General features: G+C 47.3%; 1 protein-coding gene across 6 annotated transcripts in view; it reads right to left on the reverse strand.

Moving 5' to 3' along the window:
* lin-52 (DREAM core complex component lin-52) overlaps positions 1 to 20,866 on the reverse strand; it is a 53,209-nt gene that overhangs the window by 22,731 nt on the left and 9,612 nt on the right. For 4 of the 6 annotated variants that reach the window (XM_055071669.2, XM_055071666.2, XM_055071670.2 and 1 more), the window contains exon 5: positions 3,748 to 3,845. The exons of the other annotated variants lie outside the window; for them this stretch is intronic. In XM_055071669.2, the coding sequence (XP_054927644.2) occupies positions 3,748 to 3,845 (98 nt within the window). The remainder of the gene's footprint in view (positions 1 to 3,747; positions 3,846 to 20,866) is intronic. 6 annotated transcript variants of the gene reach the window in all.

A 20,866-nucleotide genomic window follows, 5' to 3' on the forward strand; every position in this document is an offset into this window, starting at 1 on the left:
GACGAATTCTACAGCATTAACGAGAGGGTAGCAGTAGTCATAATCAAACCTAATAAGAGGTATAGATTAAAGGTAGTACAAGCCTACGCTCCAACATCCAGTCACGACGATGAGGAAATAGATCAGTTTTATGAAGGTGTTGAATTAGCGATGAGAAAAGTGCAAACTTGGTACACAGTAGTAATGGATGACTTCAATGTGAAAGTGGAGAAAAAGCAGGTGGGTGAACAGGAAATCGACAACTACGGCGTCGATCACTAAGGAGAGATGATGGTAGAATTCGCAGAAAGGAATAAGCTGAGAATAATGAACACCTTTTTCAGGAAATGTAACAACAGAAAGTGGACCTGCAAAAGCCTTAACGGTGAAACAAGAAATGAAATTGATTTCATACTTTCTGCCAATCCCAACATAGTGCAGGATGTAGAAGTGATAAGTAGGGTAAAGTGCAGTGATCATAGGTTAGTGAGGGCAAGGAATCACCTCAATTTGAACAGAGAAAGAGTAAAATTGGTCAAGAAAAAGCAGGCCAACTTAGAGGCAGTAAAGGTAAAAGCAGACAAATTTAGGCTGGTACATGCAAACAAATATGCAGCCTTAGAACAGAGAGATGATGATGATGACTTAGAGGTAATGAATGAAACCGTAACGAGGCTGGCTTCAGAGGCAGCAATTGAAGTGGGAGGCAAGGCACCAAGGCAACAAGTAGGCAAGTTCTCCCAAGTAACAAAGGACCCAATAAAGAAACAACAAAAAATGATGTCCAACTCAAGAGATAAGATAGAATTTGCGAAACTGTCAAAACTGATCAACAAAGCGAGAATAAGTGATATTAGAATTTATAATGCGAGAAAGACTGAAGAAACTGTAAAAAATGGGCGCAGCATGAAATCAATGAGAAGGAAACTTGGCATAGGACAAACCAAGACGTATGCACTGAAAGATAAGCAGGGTAATATCATCAGCAATCTCGAAGGTATAACAACAGCAGTGGAAGAATTTTATACTGACCTGTACAGTACCCAAAGGACTCAGGAGTACTCTATTCGAAACAATAATGAACAGTATACAGAAACTCCTCCTATAACTAGAGATGAGGTAAGAAGGGCCTTGCAGGGCATGAAAGGGGGAAAAGGGGCAGGAGAGGATGGAATGACAGTCGATTTAATCAAAGATGGAGGAGACATAATGATAGGAAAACTGGTGGCTGTCTATACGAATGTCTCAGAAAACTGGAAGAATGCAAACGTTATACTAATCCACAAAAAAGGGAGACGTTAAAGAATTGAAAAATTATTGGCTCATTGGCTTACTCCCAGTATTATATAAAATATTTACCAAAATAATCTCCAATAGAATAAGTGCAACAATGGACTTTAGTCAACCAAGGGAACAGGCTGGCTTCAGGAAGGGACACTCTACCATGGATCACATCCATGTCATTAATCAGGTTATTGAGAAATCCACAGAGTACAATAAGCCTCTCTTTTTGGCTTTCATAGATTACCAAAAAGCATTTGATTGAGTAGAGATACCAGCAGTCATAGAGGCATTGCGTAATCAAGGAGTACACACTGCTTACGTAAATACCCTGGAAAATATCTACAGAGATTCCACACCCACCTTAATTCTACAGAAGTAGGAAGATACCTATAAAGAAAGGGGTCCGACAATGAGGCACAATCTCTCCACTGCTATTCACTGCATGCTTGGAAGAAGTATTCAAGCTATTAAACTGGGAAGGTTTAGGAGTAAGGATCGGTGGCGAATACCTTGGCAACCTTCGGTTTGCCGATGACATTGTTCTATTCAGCAACACTGCGGACAAGTTACAACATATGATTGAGGACCTTAACAGAGAGAGTGTAAGAGTAGGGCTGAAGATTAATATGCAGAAGACAAATATAATTATGAATAACCAGGCAAGGGAACAAGAATTCATGATGGCCAGTCAGCCTCTAGAGTCTGTTAAGGAGCATGTTTACCTAGGTCAACTAATCACAGGGAACCCTGATCATGAGAAGGAAATTCTTAGAAGAATAAAAATGGGTTGGATCGCATATGGCAGACATTGTCAGCTCCTGACTGGAAGCTTACCATAATCATTGAAAAGGAAGGTGTACCATCAGTGCATTTTACCGGTGCTGACATATGGGGCAGAGACTTGGAAATTGACAAAGAAGCTTGAGACCAAGTTAAGGACTGCGCAATGAGTGATGGAATGAAGAGTGCTAGGCATAATGTTAAGAGACAGAAAGAGAACAGTTTGGATCAGAGAGCAAACGGGTATAGACGATATTCTAATAGACATTAAGAGAAAAAAAATGGCGCTGGGCAGGTCATGTAATGCGCACATTAGATAACCGTTGGACCATTAGGGTGACAGAATGGGTACCAAGAGAAGGGAAGCGCAGTAGAGGACGGCAGAAGACTAGGTGGTGCGACCAAATTAGGAAATTTGCGGGTGCTAGTTGGAATTGGTTGGCGCAGGACCGGAGTAATTGGAGATCACAGGGTGAGGCCTTCGTCCTGCCGTGGACATAAATAGGCTGATGATGATGATAACGAGGTCAAGAGAGGATGGACAGAGAGAGCAGGACATGCCTCTGTGGAAGGCAAGGTACAAGGATGCAAACTACAGTCTTGAGAGACATGGGAGCCAATACCATTGTAGTAAGGAGGAGTCTAGTACCATCAGAAAGCATGACCGGGTACTTTAAACCAGTAATCTTGGTAGATAGGTCCGATAAATATCTGCCTGAGGCACGGATTCCAAAATCTATACCCTTTTTTACAGGGGTGGTCACAGCTAGATGTGCGGAGGACCCCCTCTATGATTTGATTGTGGGAAATGTACCTGGGATGAGGAAGGCAGATGACCCAGACCCAAGTCGGAAGAGGACAGGGAAGGACGTGGAAGAGAAAGAACATTCAGAAGCGCTAAAAGAGGGGATGCAAGCGACAGACGTAGTGGCTGCAGTACAAACACAAGCAAGCAGTAGTAGTAGTAGTACGAAACCTCTGACAGCATTGCAGGTTACAGCCATTAATGGATTACATATAACCACAGCAGAATTTAAATAATTAGAGAACGAGGATAAGTCAATACAAAAGTGTGAACTAAAGATAGGGGAACTGGTGCGAAGGAAAAGGATTGGGACAGTAGTAAAGTTTATAAAGAAAAATAACCTATTGCGCCGGAAGTGTGTTTAGTCCAGGTAGGGAAGTACTACAGTTGATGGTCCCGAAGGAGCTGAGGGATACAGTACTGAAGATTGGGCATGATAGTGTAATAGCAGGTCACCAAGGAATAATGAACATGTTAGATAGAATCACAGAAGAGTTCTTTTGGATCGGGGTGCAGAGTGATATGAAACGGTACGGAAATCATGTGTTGTATGCCAAAAGACAATGTCTAAGGGACGTGTAGGAAAGGCGCCTCTAGGAAAGGTGCCTCTAGGAAAGATGCCCATTGTTGAGCTGCCATTTCACAGAGTGGCGATTGATATTATTACGATATCGTCAAGCGATGCTCAAGAGACGAGCCTAAGCGAGAACGAAGAAGAAGTTGGTCAGTGCCCTTGGCACGAGCGAGTGTCAGCCTGGCTGCCTGGCTCCAGTGTAAATAGCGTGTAAATAGCATCTTTCGTCTGTCTTTCCACACGTAACATTTCTAGTGGAGGTCAGCGATCCCCAACCTCACCACAGAACTCCGAAGTGGTCGGCACACCGAGCTTGTCACCATACCTCCTGGTGACGAGCCCGCCACTGCAACGGCTTCGGCTTGTCCGACTGCTCCAATCGTCACGGTTGCCCCACAGTGTGACCCAGGTGTGTTCTCTGGCCTGGAGGGACAGGATGTCGATGACTGTATCAAGCTTTATGAACACGCCAGTGCTAACAACAGGTGGGACCCAACGATTATGCTCGCCAATGTCATCTTTTATCTCGGCGGCACCCCACGCGTGTGGCACCAAACGCATGATGACGAAATAACCAGTTGGGACAGTTTCAAAGAAAAGCTACGGGAACTGTTCGGCACTCCATTGGGCGCAAGGCTGCCGCGAGAAAGGCTCTTGCGTCTCGTGTTCAGTCATCTACAGAGCCATACGTTTCCTACATCCTCGACGTCTTGGCTCTATGCCGTAAAGCTGACGATAATATGTCCGAAGCAGATAAAGTGGCACATGTGCTAAAAGGCATCGCCGACGACGCTTTCAATTTGCTTGTTTTCGGCAACGTCTCGACTATCGACGCCATTATAAAAGAATGCCATCGCCTTGAACAGGCTAAGAGCCGCCGTATCTCACACCACATTGCGCGGCTACCCAACACTGCTGCTACGTCGACATGTGAGGGTCGACTGCGTCAGACCACCACCTGTGACGACGTCACCTGTATTGCTCGCCGCGAACTTGAGGCCGCCTATTCGCCAGCCTGCTCCACGACGCCTCCCGATCCGCCAACCACCACTGCGATGATTCAGGCCATTGTCAGACAGGAATTTGAAAAGATAGGTCTGAACACCGTGTGTTCCACGTCTCAACACAGCGTTCCCCAATTATCTAGTGGCCCTCCTCATCCCCGGCAGTCCTTTTCTGCCCCATCTCGCCGCAACCCGTCCGAATGGCATACCCCTGATGACAGGCCAATCTGCTTACACTGCTGTCGCATCGGCCACGTCGCCCGTCACTGCCGCAACCGATGGCCACCACTTCCTCGAACTTACTCCGCCACTTATTCCCGCACCTTTGGACCTTCTGTACCCTATGCCACCCGCCATAAACCCACTACCGCTGATGCCCCTGCTCCGAACCTTCACTACAGCCGCTCGCCCTCACCTCGACGCCACCAGTCTCGTTCGCCCCAACCCCGCCGCTTCTCTTTGCCGCCTATCGCCTCCCGAACCCAGCCGGAAAACTAGGCACTGCAGCTTCTGGAGGTGAAGCTGCGTTGTCGACCCTGCCCTCAAATCCTCTGCTCACGTTACCTACTAACCGAAACCTTCTTGACGTTGACGGCTATCCTGTCCCAGCACTCATCGATACAGGAGCACATCTTTCTATTATGAGTGCTGCCTTCCGACGACGACTGAACAAGCTCCTCACCGCAGCGTCAGCACGCGTCGTCCGCATTGCGGATGGCGGTACTGTGCTTATCATCGGCATGTGTACGGCACGTGTCAGCATCGCCGGCCGCCACACTCCTGTCCTCTTCACCATAATTGCTCACTGCCCCCACGACCTCATTCTCGGCCTTGATTTTCTCTCCGCCCATTCTGCTCTTATTGACTGCTCTTCCAGTACCCTTCGCCTTGAGTTGCCGATGCTCGCAGAACCTTCTGACGCACCCCACTGCCGCTTACGCTCCACCGGCTTTCTTCGCCTGCCGCCGAAGTCCATAGCCTACATTGAACTGTTGTCTTTCCCACCAGTTCCTGATGGCGAGTACCTCGTCACTCCTCTGCCCGACATCCCAATACAGTATGACGTCACCGTGCCTCACAGTATGCTTACTATTACTGCGAACCACACTAGCATGCCTGTCTGTAACTTTGGATTGGCAAAGCAAATTCTACCGCAAGGTATTTGCCTTGCCACCATTGATTGTCTCGGCGACCAATACATGGCAGCGTTATCGACCGATGGTTCTTGCGAGCTTAGCATGCCCCTCGCACCAGCCTCGGGCGTCGATCCCAACATAAAGAAAATGGTTTCGACGGACCTGTCTTCTACGCAGGCTGAAGACCTTTGCAAAGTATTATAGCCCCACAGCGATATTTTCGACTTCGACGATCGCCCTTTAGGCCAGACGCTCGCGGTATTAGAGTTGGCGGCCGTAGTTGAAGGGAGACTTGATGTCATCGTCAGGAGATAGGCGAGCAGGATTTATTTACATGTTATTTACAGTTGAACATGGGATACAGTCTAGTGTGACTCCCAAATAGGGCCCGCAAGACGAAGCATACAGTAAACGAGCGCATTGACAAGCACAGAATAGGACGACGGGCACACTCTCGCAGCCGACAATCGCTGATTATAAGCACTCCGCTCGACGTCATTGAAGATGACCTGCCCTTTTGGAGGAGGAGGGCTCACATACATATGCCACACAGGTTTCAGCGCTCTCCGAAGGTAGACGACCTTTGCAGCGCAGTCGTCGTGGTATTCATTGTTCTGCGCCTCCGTAGTCAGGTGGTCACGCCCGAACCCAGCTGGTGCCTCTACATTCCAGAGCTGCCGTAGTCCGCAGTTCTCCAAAGGAAGTTCACGGCTGGTTAGCGCTCTCCTCGCTGGTTCTCTGAAGGACGCCACTACCCTGGATTGATCGACCTACCTGCAGCGGGCTGAAATAGCTACAGGCCGATCCTAACAGCTCCTCCATGGCCCGAAAAATCTCGCATGGCCAGTGCTGGCAACCGCTGGGCAGGAAGAGAATGGCTGGCGAGCAAGACGATGGTTTTGCTCTCTGCAACTCCTGCGCACTTGGAATGCCTTCAACCATCTCACAACAACTGGCACAGAAGAGTCAATCCTGGCAACACAATACTACTCAGCGTGCAAACGCCCGGAATCAGCTGTTAATCCACCAGGCTTCCTATCAAAATTTCCATGCAAGCCGCTCAACTGGGAATCCTAAATTTTGCCCCAAAATTTTGTGCCGCCAAAGAGAGCGTTCACATTCCCCTTGAGTTCGACCAAACCTGACTGTCGTGCTGCACAAGAGCAAAGGTTTACGCAGAACTAAACCGAAGGCTCTCAAATACCAATACCCAAACATAACTTAAGCAACCTAACTTCACGAACAGCCTCTTCTTACCCTATCACAGTGGCGTACTTATCTCATGTACTGTTGCCGCTGAACCGTCTGGCCAACTCCACAGGTACGTAAATACAATCGCGCTAGCTTTGTGGTCCCTATACCGAACACGTGCTTGCGTCATACACAAGCTTTCCATCACGCTTACTCACATTTGTTCCTTTAGTCCATACAGGACACGTTCCTTAAACGAACAACCAAACTTGCGTAACTTACGCAACACAGAGGAACCTTTAAATAAATGTGTCTTCTAATAACTAGCTCTACGCACGCATACTAGAGAAGTCAGAATACGGATGCCCTCAACACACACGAGCAACCCAGTCATAAACCTGCTTCCTTCCGTCCGCACAGGACACGCGCTAATGGACCTAAGAGCTCTTAGTGCAAATCATGCACTTACTGAAAACCTACGCGGTTAACCTTAGAAAATAAAAAAACACAAAAAAAAGAAGGTTAACTAATACACACGCACATTACGATAGGCCTCTCAACGATAACCTTGACACTCAGGTTACTCACGCACACAAAAAAAAAAAGAAAGCTTACCTACTCATTAACTAACACCTCGCAAGACTACAGGTTTACACAAAACGCGTCTTTCAAATCTCGGAGCTTCTCAAACAAAACATATAGAAAGCTCATACCTTACATTTGAAAGAAATCCTGGTCTCAAATCGCGAAAATTTCAGAGTGCTTAAATATAAAACAAAACAACACCTTTCTCTTCTACGGAAGCTCTCTTGGTCTCCCGTTCCAAGTGTTTACGGCTGACTCATACTTTTGAGCCGTACTCGAGGTGGTCGCGGTTCAAAAGCTACTCTGGCTACCGAGGAACAACAAAAGGGCTGACTCACTATCAGCTCCTCCAAGACGTTACAGTCTAATGCCAATTTGCGTCCTGGCGCCCGCCTTTCATCACGAACTCGATTGACCGCGTCGCCACTCCCTATCACGTCGTTTCGTCTTGCCACCTTGCACTCCCTCGCCCTACACGCTGAACTTCGAAAAGAAAGACGGAACGACGAGGAATTTAACTACGCCATGCCCTTTGTCCGCGTCCGTGCAGAACATGCTTCTCGGTCTCCTTTTGACTTGTGGCTCGAACGTTTATGATGCGTCAACATCGTCAATGACGACCGCACCTTTCTTTTCCTTGCGCCCTGGGTTTTCGCATCTGTCGCCCTCTTTGGCTGCGCTACATTAGCCACCGCATTCCGATCTTTAGCGCCCTTCCTTCTGCAGTGCTTTCTCTTTGAGCTCCCTCTCATGTCGCCTTCTCGCGCCTCGTGCTGGCCGGTACACATTTCGTCGGCCCGGATCGGTCTCTTACCCACACAGTCTGAGTGATTTTCATTTAAGTCTACTCTCTCTCTGCCTCGACTGGCGGACAGCTCAACCGACTCTGGCACATTGCAGCAGGCTTTACTCGAGCTATGCAACTCGCACTTGCGAATTGCCCTCTACTGCATCGCCCAGCTCACGCTGTGCATCGGCACACAGGCCGTCGGTTTCGATCGCTGTCTCACGCGCACAGTCTGAATGATTCTTAACTAAATCATCCCTATCTTGGCTACATAGACTGGCGGAGAGCTGCACCGATCCCTGAACAATGCAGTTGTTTTCTTTTGAGCTACGCAGCTCGCAATCCTGAGAGCTGCCCTCAACTGCTTCGTGCAGCTCGCACTTCACTTCGGCAAGCAGATCTGACTCGACATGGGTGCTCGCGTCTGTCAAGTCCGCAGTATTCTGTACCTTGCTAACGACCTCGCTACCATGAGATGCGACGCACACGCGCGGTAACTGTACCAATTTGTTCGCAGCTGGCCTAGCTGTCTCTACAGTCCTCTGTTGGCACAGCACCTCGTCGCTCTCACTCTGGCTTTTAACGGCCTCTGCTACCACTAAGGCATCGTTAGCGGCTAACACTTCGAGTTCACTCGTGTGCGTGCTGCTAATCTCGCAGGTGCTACTACTTCTGTCGGCTTTCGACCAAAATCTGCTATCTACCTCCCGCTTTCGCTGCGTCCAGCGTACAGATTTCTCAAGCCGCTGTTAATTTGCTGCGTTTAACTGCTGCCATTTCTTTTTCAACCTGTTGCCGTTTTTGCTCACGCTCTTGGCATTCTCGCCTATTTGATTCCCGTTCCTGTCTTTCTGAAGGACGCCACCACCCCGGATTGATCGACGCACCTGCAGCGGGCTGAAATAGCTGCAGGCCTATCCTAACAGCGGTCAAGCATCGCATTCTTACTGGCGATGCTGCGCCTATTCACCGATGACCGTATCGAGTTTCTGTGTCCGAACGCCGAGTAATTCAAGATGAAGTGAACAAAACGCTCGATAAAAACATCATTGAGCCTTCATCAAGTCCCTGGGCGTCACCTGTGGTGTTGGTTAAGAAGGACGGCACGTGGCGCTTCTGTGTAGACTACTGTCATCTGAACAGCATTACAAAGAAGGACATCTACCGCTCCCACGTATAGACGACGCCCTTGACTGCCTGCACGGTTCCAGCTATTTCTCGTCTATTGATCTTCGTTCGGGATATTGGCAGATTGCTGTTGACGATATGGACAGAGAAAAGACCGCGTTCATCACACCTGATGGCCTATACCAATTTAAAGTAATGCCGTTTATATTATGCAACGCCCCTGCCACCTTTGAGCGTACCATGGACTCCTTGCTCCAAGGTTTCAAATGGTCCACATGCTTCTGCTACCTCGACGACGTCGTCTTTTCGCCAACGTTTGACACTCACCTTGAGCGTCTCACAACTATACTTGATGTATTTCGAAAGGCGAAGCTGCAACTTAACTCGTCCGAATGTCGTTTTGGCCACCAACAAATTACTCTTCTGGGCCATCTCGTTGACGCTTCCGAAGTACAGCCTGATCCCGACAAAACTCGCACTGTCCGAGAGTTTCCGATTCCGAAGACAGCCGCAGACTTTCGAAGTTTTGTAGGGCTGTGCTCGTACTTTCGTTGTTTTGTTCCAGATTTTGCGACAATTGCTAGGCCCCTAACTAATCTTTTGAAGAAAGGCGTACAATTCTCGTGGGGTACTGCAGAAGCCTCCGCCTTCTCTCGTCTCTTCACTCTTCTCACCTCACCACCCATTCTCGCCCACTTTGACCCTGATGCCCCTACAGAATTACGTACAGATGCCAGCGGTCATGGCGTAGGTGCCGTCTTAGCCCAGCGTCAACGTGGCAAGGATCGCGTTATTGCTTATGCGAGCCGCCTCCTAGCAACATCGGAGCGCAACTACCGTATTAACTCGATTCTAAGCACCCCCTTTTTTTTCACAATCGCGATGCCCAAAGTGAGGGGGGGTGCTTAGATTCGAAAAATCTAGAATGACCCCCCCCCCTTCCCTCTTTTCGCTGCAACATCACGACGAGACGGGTGCGAGAAATAACATTTTATTTTGCAAATATTCAAAAGAAAAATCGGTGCAGACAGTGAACCCACCGCTTGTGTCGGATGCTCAGTCACTATCATTGCCACTCGAGTTCGTCGCACCGCTTGAACCGCTGCTCTCGGTATCCCACGGCAGGTCGTCTTCCGTTCCGTAGAAGCGGTTTGTGATCGAGCAGTTCTTAAATTATTTGACCGCAACGTCCACTTGGACCCGCTTCCAAGCGTCCGAAATCCACTTTGCGATGGTTGATGGGGACTCTTTCTGTAGCTTTCGCCATACATCCGTACAGTCCGGCTGTACGGCGTACTCGCGCCGCGGACGCTGTGCCACCTCGGGACTCCAACAGCTCCAGCTCGATGACAGAATGAGCAAGCGCGTTTGGCGGCATTGGCTAGGCACGCTTCCTAACAAATAGGGGGGTGCTTAGATTCGCATGCAAACTTTTTTCCCAATTTTTTCGCGACAATAGAGGGGGGTGCTTAGAATCGGGGGGTGCTTAGAATCACGAAAATAAGGTATTCCATTACGGAATGCGAATGCCTTGCTGTTGTCTGGGTGGTTGCGAAGTTCCGTCCTTACCTTTATGGTAGCCCTTTTTCCGTAGTCACTGACCATCATGCTCGCTGCTGGCTCTCATCGCTAAAAGATCCTACAGGCCGGCTTGGTCGATGGGCTTTGAGGCTACAGGAATTTTCATATTCCATGGTGTACAAGTCTGGCCGCCTGCACCAAGACGCTGACAGTTAGTTGCGTTACCCTGTTGACGACTCTGACTCCTCCAATATTGCCAGCGCTTCTTGCGTATTCTCTGTATCACAGCTGCTTCATTTCGCCGTCGAGCAACGCCATGATGCCTACATCAAAGCACTCATCGACCGTTTTGAGCACTCTCCGGCCGATGCTACTCTACACCTCTTCGTCCTCCGCGACGGTACTCTGTATCGTCGTAACCTTCATCCGGACGGCTCCGAGTTCCTACTTGTAATACCTAAACACCTCCGCTCCACCGTTATAGAAGAGCTCCACGACGCACCAACGGCAGGACATCTCAGCGTATTTCGAACCTATGACCGTGTATGTCGCCGTTTTTTCAGGCCGGGCCTTGCCCTTTCCGTACGACGTTACGTCGCCGCTTGTGAACTTTGCCAACGACGCAAGAAGCCTTCCCAGCTCCCCGCTGGTTACCTGCAGCCACTCGACATCCCCGCCGAGCCCTTCCATCGTGTCGGCTTGGACCTTCTCGGCCCATTACCGGAATCTACATCAGGAAAGAAGTGGGTTGCAGTCGCGGCGGACTATGCGACCCGCTACGCCATAACCCGTGCTCTTCCGACCAGTTGCGCAACTGAGGTTGCGGACTTCCTCCTACATGATATCATTCTGATGCATGGTGCTCCGCGTCAATTGCTTACAGACCGTGGCCACAACTTTTTGGCCAAAGTCATTGACGACATCATGCGTGCCTGCTCAACACAGCATAAATTTACCACCTCCTACCACCCCCAAACGAACGGCCTCACTGAGTGTTTGAACCGCACCTTTACAGACATGCTATCCAAATACGTTTCAGACGACCACCGTGACTGGGACCTGGCTCTACCTTACATTACCTTTGCATACAATTCTTCCCTTCTCGAAACTGCTGGCTTTTCACCGTTTTACCTCTTGTATGGCCGCGAACCACGCTACCACTGGACACTGTGCTTCCATCCGCCACAGCTTCAACTAGCGATTATGCCAGTGATGCAATCACCCATGCTGACCATGCTCACCAACTTGCGCGCACTCGTCTACAAGTGTCTCAAGACAAGCAGAAACAACGCTACAACCTCCGTCACCGTGATGTACATTTTGTGCCCGGCGCTCTCGTGTTGCTTTGGTCACCATCGCGTAAAGTCGGCCTTTGTGAAAAACTGCTTTCCTGTTACACAGGCCCATATCGCGTGATACGCAAAGTGACCGATGTCACCTATGAAATCGTTCTAGCCACGCCCACTACATCCTCCACTGTGACAACCAGCGACATTGTCCACGTTGCCTGACTCAAGCCCCACAACTCTCCATGCACCTTGGATATTTAACAGCACCGTGACGGTGCTTTTGCCGCCGGGGGCTAATATTACGATATCATTGAGCGATGCTCAAGAGACGAGCCGAAGCGAGAACGACGAAGAAGTTGGTCGGTGCCCTTGGCACAAGCGAGTGTCAGCCTGGCAGCCTGGCTCCAGTGTAAATAGCGTGTAAATAGCATCTTTCGTCTGTGTCTTTCCACACGTAACAATATTGTAGGGCCTATTAGTCCCATGTCTGGAAAAGGAAATAGGTATGTGCTCACGCTAGGGGACTCAGCTACCAGGTACCCTGATGGTGTAGTGCTGAAAACGGTAGATGCCATTCAGGTGGCCGAAGCATTGTTGGAGATGTTTGGCCGGTATTGTGTGCCCAGGGAAGTTTCGAGTGACAGATGCTCGAATTTCACGTCGAAGGTTATGAAGAAGGTAAATAGAGTGTTGTCCATAGATCAAAAGCTAACCACTCCATACCACCCGATGGTGAACGGTTTGGTAGAGCGTTTAATGGAACGTTGAAGACACTGATAAGGAGGATGTGTCAGGAAAGGCCAAAAGACTGGGAAGGGTTCGCTTACCGAGAAGTGCCACAAGCTAGCTGAAGGTTTTCCCCATTTGAGATCCTATACAGGAGAGCAGTTAGAGGACCAATAACCATTCTGAAAAGCTGTGGTCCAGAGAGGAATTGCACAATGAGGAAAAGACCACATACACGTATGTACTAGAACTACGAAACCGATTAGAGGCAACTTGCAAATTGGCCCACGAGAAGTTGGCGCAAGTGTAACAGATACAGAAGAAATATTATGACTGCAAAGCAACGCACCAAAAGTTAGAACCAGGAGACAAGGTGTTGGTACTACTGCCTACAGATAATAAAATGCTTATGCAATGGAAGGGACCTATTACAGTTACTCAAAAGAAAAATGAGTTGGACTATGAGATCTCAGTTCAGGACCAAAGAAGGTCTTCCACATCAACATGTTGGAAAAGTATGAAGAGAGAAAGGAGATAGAAAAGGGGAAGAAAGAGGAGAGGACTAGAGCTTGCATGGTGATTGCCGAAGAGAAGGACCATGGGGAAGTGCACAGTTATATCGATAAGAAGAACATGGAGGTAGAGTGTTAGGTTGAACCAATCCCGAGCAGCAACACAAGTAGAGAAGTTGAGAGGGTTGATTCACAAGTTTGAGGAGGTGTTTTCAGATCTCCCCGGGCGGACAGAAGTAGTGTGGTGCGAGCTCAGTGTTCAAAAGAGGAACCAGTGCATGTAAAGCAATATCCACTACCCCTCGCAAAGCAAGAAGTGATTGAAAGTCAGATAGACTAGATGTTGAAGCAGGGAATCATAGAAAGGGCTAATTCTCCTTATAACAAATCATTAGTGATGGTTAAGAAAGCCAACGGTTCTAATAGAGTATGCGTTGACTTCAGACGTCTGAACAACGTATTGAAAACAGATGCAGAACCAATCCCCAGGATAGACGTGGTAGTACCAAGAGTGGCAAATAAGAGATATTTCTCAAAACTGAATTTGTCTAAAGGATACTGACAGATTCCTATGGAAGAAGCATCCAAAGAAAAGACAGCTTTCTCATGCTCAAAATGACTATTTCAATTTAAGTATATGGCATTCGGTGTAAAGACAGCCGCAACAGTGTTCAGAAGACTGATGAGACGGGTCCTACATGGTGTACTGCACGTTGAACACTATACTCACGACATACTGGTTGCCACTGATACATGAGATGAACATCTTCAGGCCCTGGAAAAGCTACTAACGAGAGTAAAGGATGCGGGGTTCACAATAAAGCCAACCAAATGTGAGCTAAGGTACAACAGCGCAGAATTTTTGGGGCACCAATTGGGAATGAGACAACTCGAGCCCAAGAAGGATACCCTAGACAAGATACAAGCAGTGGGCAGGTCCAAGACCAAGAAACAAGTACAATCGTTTTTGGGACTTACAGGATTTTATAGAGAATTTATCCCACAGTACGCTGAAGTAGCTGGACCATTGATAGAGTTGACGAAAAAGGGGGAAAACAACGTAGTGGAGTGGTGTCAACATCAACGAAGAGCCTTGAAATGCTAAGCACATCCGCCGGTGCTATTTGCACCAGACATACAGAAGGAGCTTGTGCTACGCATTGATGTCTCCAATATGGCATTAGGAGCAGTACCCCTGCAAGAGAAAGACAACAGACTCCAGCCAGTATTTTTTGCTAGCAGGCGACTTAACAATGCAAAATGGAATTACTCAACCATAGAGAAGAAATGTCTTGCCCTTGTGTGGGCAATAAAAAAATTCCACATCTATTTATTTAGCGAACAATTTAGGGTGCAAACGGTCCACCGGGCCCTGGAGCTTTTGCACAAAGCTAAGCTAATCGCAGAATGAGATGGTGCCTAACCTTGCAAGAATCCTGCTTCCATATAGAGTACATTAAAGGACGACAGAATCTGGGGGCTGATTTCATGAGTAGGGCAATGGAGTGATGAAGTATCAAGAGTATAACACGGGCGGAGCAAGTGTACACATGTAAAGTGGTGGGAACAATGAACTCGCAAACATGGTGAACAGTGCATGTGGTGAAATGCGTGTGACAGTGTGGTGATGTGTTGTGATCCACGACAACGCAATAAAAAGCACCCAAGTCACAGCGGGAGAGTAAAATTCGCCACCAAGAAGCCTGAAAGAAGGCAGTTATAAAAAAAAAAAAAAAAAAACTCCTGGAAAGGGGTCCATGTCACATGTAAGAGGCATGCCGCGCATAAAGGAAGAGGATGATGTGCACTTATCGGTCTGAACGGCACTTGCCCTCGAGGTGCGTGACCCGAGCTGCGATCGAGGGAGAAGCGGCGCTGAGCTGGGATTATCGACGCGGCTCTGGGCCAACAAGGTTATAGCGCCAGCATCGCACTGGCGACAGGAGCAATGGAGGTTTGGTCAAGTCCGTGACGCTGGTGGTCCAGGGTGTTGCCATCAACCTCGGCGACGTTCGAGCAAGGCTCCTTGGACCTGTTGCAGCCTCTCATGGCAGTACCGGGCACTCCAGGAAGGATCCCCCTTCAGAGGCAGACCAGCACATACGATAGTCCCCATGGCGTCTCGTTGACACTCGAAGAAGTAGCGGCAGGACCCGGAGTTATGCCTAATCAATGAGGCCGGGGTGCCATGTCACCGACGAAGTTCGGGACACCGGCATCAGACGGACGAGTTGACTGGCCGACATTAAGGCAGCAATGTTTACGGAGTCGGCGAGAACACTGAGTACGAGGAAGATCCGACACGCTTCGGACTCAGAAGATATGTGCAACAACAAAAGTCTGTAATAACGGCCCTTTCTAGTAGCGTCGCAGCCATAGGCTAGGCTGGCCCGACTTCCACGTATCAAACGCCAAAGACTAACGTAGCTGGTAGTAAGGACATGTTTAATGATTATTAAGTAGGTTGCATAAATGTTAGTATTTCTTCATGGTGTTTTAGTTTGAGAGAGTACTATTTTTAGTTTGGGGCAGAGTGTAATTAAAATCTATTTGTGGTGCTGCTCTGCATGTCCCAACTCCATCTCTCATAACATCCGCACGCCCCCGAGATCGGCGACACACGACAATCAGCTGGGTGACCACAGCGTAAGACGTGTCATTTAGAGGTCCCCTCGTGCGTTGGTGCTCGACTGGGTCCCACTGACAGCTGTTGGCCTCGCGAACGCTGACAACCAACCCAAGCCAATGCGTGTTCCTTGCTCCACTGCTTCTCAGTTCTGTCTGCCTCTTCTCCTTCTGTAGGCTGCTTGAGCCATGCATTATTTACTGATTAACTGAGTGCGCTTTCATGGCACTTGCTTATTCATAGTTACATTATTTCCTTTTTCTTTTAGCATTCCACGAATGCACGTGCAGCAAGGTGTTGTCCTTGTTGTGGGTGATGCAGGTGCCGCGGTGCCACTTGCTTATGTGTTTTCAATCTTATTTCATTGTTTTTAAAGGGGTTCATGGCATTTCACCACACTGGTAAAGAAACATGCTGACTGCAGTGAACTGATATTATATTGCCCTCAAATGGCACTTTTATGCATAAAATGGGTAGAAAATTCTTATATATTTGAAGAAAGCACAAACTGTAATACTAGAGTGGTCTGGCACTCAGCTATACAGTCTCAGTTCCAGCTATTTCTTGGGGCTTTTTGTGTATGTTACACTTGCACTCCGCCTACTCTGTTAATATTGTTGCACAAGTTAGTGCCTCATTCTGTGCCTTCCTTGCAGTAGTTTAAAACAGTACATATTCATGTACAATGTAGGTAAGGTTGCAAGTTAATGGACATTCTACATCACCAATTGTATGCATACAAGTGCACTTTTTTTTTGCTACTTGCTGTGAAATGCAAGCAGCTTATGTGTTCAATTAAGCAAGCTAGGCCACTATGAGTGACAGCATGTTAGCATAATCATCAGGTTGCTTCAGTGGAGATCGTTAAGGCGAAAGCCTTAGACAACTCATGGGACTAAAAATCTCATGTCCGGCGTTATGGCATCAAAATTCATAGGGAGTCGAACCGACTGGGCTAGGCTGCAGCGGCACCGGCACCATGTTTAATCGCTGCTTGTTCTTCATGCAATTCTTCCGCTTCCTTGCTGTACGCCCCCCCCCCCCTTTGCGGCATCACATGGCTTGGAACTGCTTCGTCTGACTTGGCTCCCTTTGCGGTCGAGCTCGTGGATGTCACCGAGTGCTTGCCCAGGAACTGCTCTATCGCTTCCATATGCGATTGCCTTGGCGCGTCCCTCTTCAAGCTACAGCATGCCAGTCACCCCGATGTCCTGTTTTTTGATCAGCCAATCATCGACAACTCTCGGTCTGTGATGTCAACAGCCGACGGTATAAATGTCCAGCGCGTGGATCGACTCTTCAGTGGGCTAGGCTGCAGCGGCACCAGCACCATGTTTAATCGCTGCTTGTTCTTCATGCAGGTATGTTACTATTCTGATGCCGAGTGTATCCGATCTGATGATCGCTTTCTGCTGCAGCTCCCTTGCCCACAACGTCTTGTACCCTGCTGCTCGCACGCATTGTATTGCACAAGTTGTCTCCTCTTGAGCGGAGATGTGGAAATCAAACCTGGCCCGGGCCCTCGGTCTAAGTCTAGGTGTGGATCCAGTTCCGCTCTCGATGAGAATGATGATGCTCGCCCTTCCTTTGATAGCCATGACAAAAACGACCCTTCGGTATCCGAAATGTTCTCTAAATTATTGGAGGGGCAGACTCAGTTGGCATGAGATGCTGCGGAAATTAAGTCATTTCAACAATCAGTTGCGCGTTGCTTTGATGTTTTAGACTCACGTGTTCATGCACTAGAATCCACTCCTATGTCCAAAGACTCTAGTTTACTGTGTGATTTACGTGCTGAAATAAATGCCTTGACTACTAAGGTAACGGACTTGGTCTTAAAATATGACAGTCTTGAAAATCATTCTTGTAGAAACAATCTGATAATACACGGTATTGCTGAAGTAGTGGATGAAAACGCTACCACCCTGATGACTGCAGTTTCATCTGTGTTTACTGAGCACTTGAAGACTAGCTGCCCTCATATTGAGCGCTGCCACAGGCTCGGTAGAGCACGCACTGGTTACATTCGTCCCATCCTTCTAAAACTTTCTAACTTCAGCGACAGGACCGAGGTTATTAGGAACATCTCAAAACTCAAGGGCTCAAATTTCGTCATTAAAGAAGGTTTCTCTTCTAGGGTTCAGTTAATTCGGAAAAAAATCTGAGACGCATCAGCCTCTTTTCAGGACAGCGGTTCTGTTGTGAAGTTGAGATATGATCATGCTTTCATTAACAAGGTTCAATATAACTGGGATGACAGTACAAACTCATTAGTAATGGCACCCGCTAAACGTGTTTCTTCTGAGTCTGGTCATTTGACTTCCGTTCCATCCACTTCCTGAATTCATCCTGGCTGTATTGAGAACCTTGTTGTCTTGAATATAAACGCTCGTAGTATTGTTAAAAAATTTCCTGATTTATTGTCCCTTATATCTGTTCATTCCCCCCATGTTATCGGCATCACAGAGACTTGGCTGCACAATGGTATTTACGAATCCGAGTTCACTCCACCCGGTTTTGTTGCAGTGCGTTTAGACAGGATTTGCGGTACTGCTGGTGGCATGACACTGCTTATCCGGTTGGATCTACGATTCTCAGTCTTGCCTTCTCCTCCAGAAACAGAATCCGTGTGGTGTAACATTTACCTACATAATCGGTGTATTGTGATTAGTGTTATATATCGTCCCCCGGCTCTACTCATGTCCTTCATGCTGTTGCAAATTTCATGAGCGAGATTAACATTGCTTCATCGAGTTTTATCTGTATGGGTGACTTCAACGCCCCTGGCATCCACTGGCCATCACTGTCTGCAGTCGGTCGCGACACAGCTATTTGTAAAGAACTAATAAACATTTCCTTGTCCTTTGGTCTCACCCAGGTTGTTCCTAGTGCAACCAGGTTAAATTCCGTCGACATAGTTTTTTTAAGCACTAACCTAGCCGAACGTGACTTTTCTTGCGAGGTAATTGATGGTATTTAAGACCATAAAGGCGGTTTAGTGTCACACTCCTGTCCAATTTCTAAATCCCCTACACGTTTGCTAGTTTCCCTGATTTCACTCGTGCGGACGACAACTCCATTACTGATGTCTTATCTCATCATTTCGATACGTTTAGTGCACTTGCAGACAACCAGGATGTCAACTGCCTTACTAATTACTTCGAGCATCTTGTCAAATCATGTATTGAACATTTTGTGCCCATTAAAACTAAGAAAAGAAATTCTAACATTTCATGGATGACTCGTGATATCTTCCCGTCGCGTTCGAAGGTTAAGGCGTTCCAAAAGAGGCAGTGATCTCATGGCGTTGGATAGATTTGTTAAGGCAAAGAAAGAACTCAATCTTAAGTTGCAAAAGGCCAAGGATTTCTTTTTTCGCGTTCGCCTGCACAATTTGTTAAGAACCCACGAAAATTTTGTTCTATTTTACCTCGCGATGCTTCATCCACTTCTTTCAGAATAGATAATGACGTCATCAACGACCCGGCGGTGATATCTGATGCTTTCAACAAGTACTTCCAGTCTGTGTTTGTTTCCGATAACAGCTTTATCCCGACACTTACCAATATAGTTTCTTCTGAAGCAATCAGTGATGTTGAGATAAACTGCGAAGGCATCCTCAACCTTATATTAAACCTGGATATTAAGAAATGCACCGGTCCGGACGGGATACACAACGCGTTCCTTGTTCGTTATTCGTTGTGGTCATTGAAATATCTGTCAGTCATATTCAGAAAGTCCTTATCATCCTCTACTGTACCTTCTTCATGGAAGTTAGCCAAAGTGTTCCCTCTTTATAAATCTGGAGATAAGCAGTGTTGTCGAATTACAGACCAATTTTCCTGACGTCACAGTCATGCAAAATGTTGGAACACATCATTCATAAGCACATCACGCTCTTTCTGGAATCAAATAATTTACTGTCTAACATGCAACATGGGTTTAGGCGCGGTTTAGGCACGTTAACGCAGCTAGTTGAGTTCACCCATGACATTTCATTTAACCTTGATGTAGGCAACCAGGTTGATGCCATTTTTATAGATTTCTCGAAGGCATTTCACACCATTTTACATTCTAAACTTATTGCTAAACTTAATGCTGTACTGAATAATCCTCATTTAGTTAACTGGATTTTAAGCTTTCTCTCATTTCGCTCCCAGTTCGTCTCTTATAGTTCGACTGACTCTGCTACTGTTGATGTGACATCAGGTGTGCCCCAAGGCTCCATCCTTGGGCCGCTTCTTTTTTTTATTATATATAAACGATTTGCCACTTCACTGCTCTTCTAACATCAGTCTCTATGCTGATTACTGCGTTCTATATGAAGTGATTAAATCTTCTAATGATCATTATCGCCTTCAAGAGTCGTTTTCTAGGTGTTGCGATTGGTGTAACACTTGGCAAATGAACATTAATTTCAATAAAACCGTTGTGATGTCTTTCTGCAACAAATCTTCCCCCTCCCTTTTCAGTTACTCGTTCAATGGCCGTGCTGTAGATAAGGTTTCTGAGTATAAGCATCTTGGTGTCATTTTTACGCATAACATGTCATGGTCCAAACACATTGATTACATATGCAGTAAAGCACTGAAAAAATTAGGTTACTTGAGGCGAACGCTAACCCGATCTCCTAAAGACACAAAGTTACTAATGTATAAATCTCTAATCCGCCCTGTCCTTGATTATGCATCTGTAGTTTGGAGCCCGCATAAGCAGTTAGAGATTAATCAACTAGAAGCAATACAGAAAAAAGCTGTGTGATTTATGTCATCGTTATGATCGCGACTTTTCGCCCTCTTCAACACTTTCTTCCTTGAGCCTAAACACGCTCTCTTCTCGTCGCCGTGTTGAATCATTAAAATTCTTTCAGTGCATTGTCAATTCTTTAGTTAGGCTCTCAAATGATCATTACATTAACTTCGGGCCGGGATCATCAGCG

This window comes from Dermacentor andersoni, chromosome 7, assembly GCF_023375885.2.
Source record: "Dermacentor andersoni chromosome 7, qqDerAnde1_hic_scaffold, whole genome shotgun sequence".
Lineage (NCBI taxonomy): Eukaryota > Metazoa > Arthropoda > Arachnida > Ixodida > Ixodidae > Dermacentor > Dermacentor andersoni.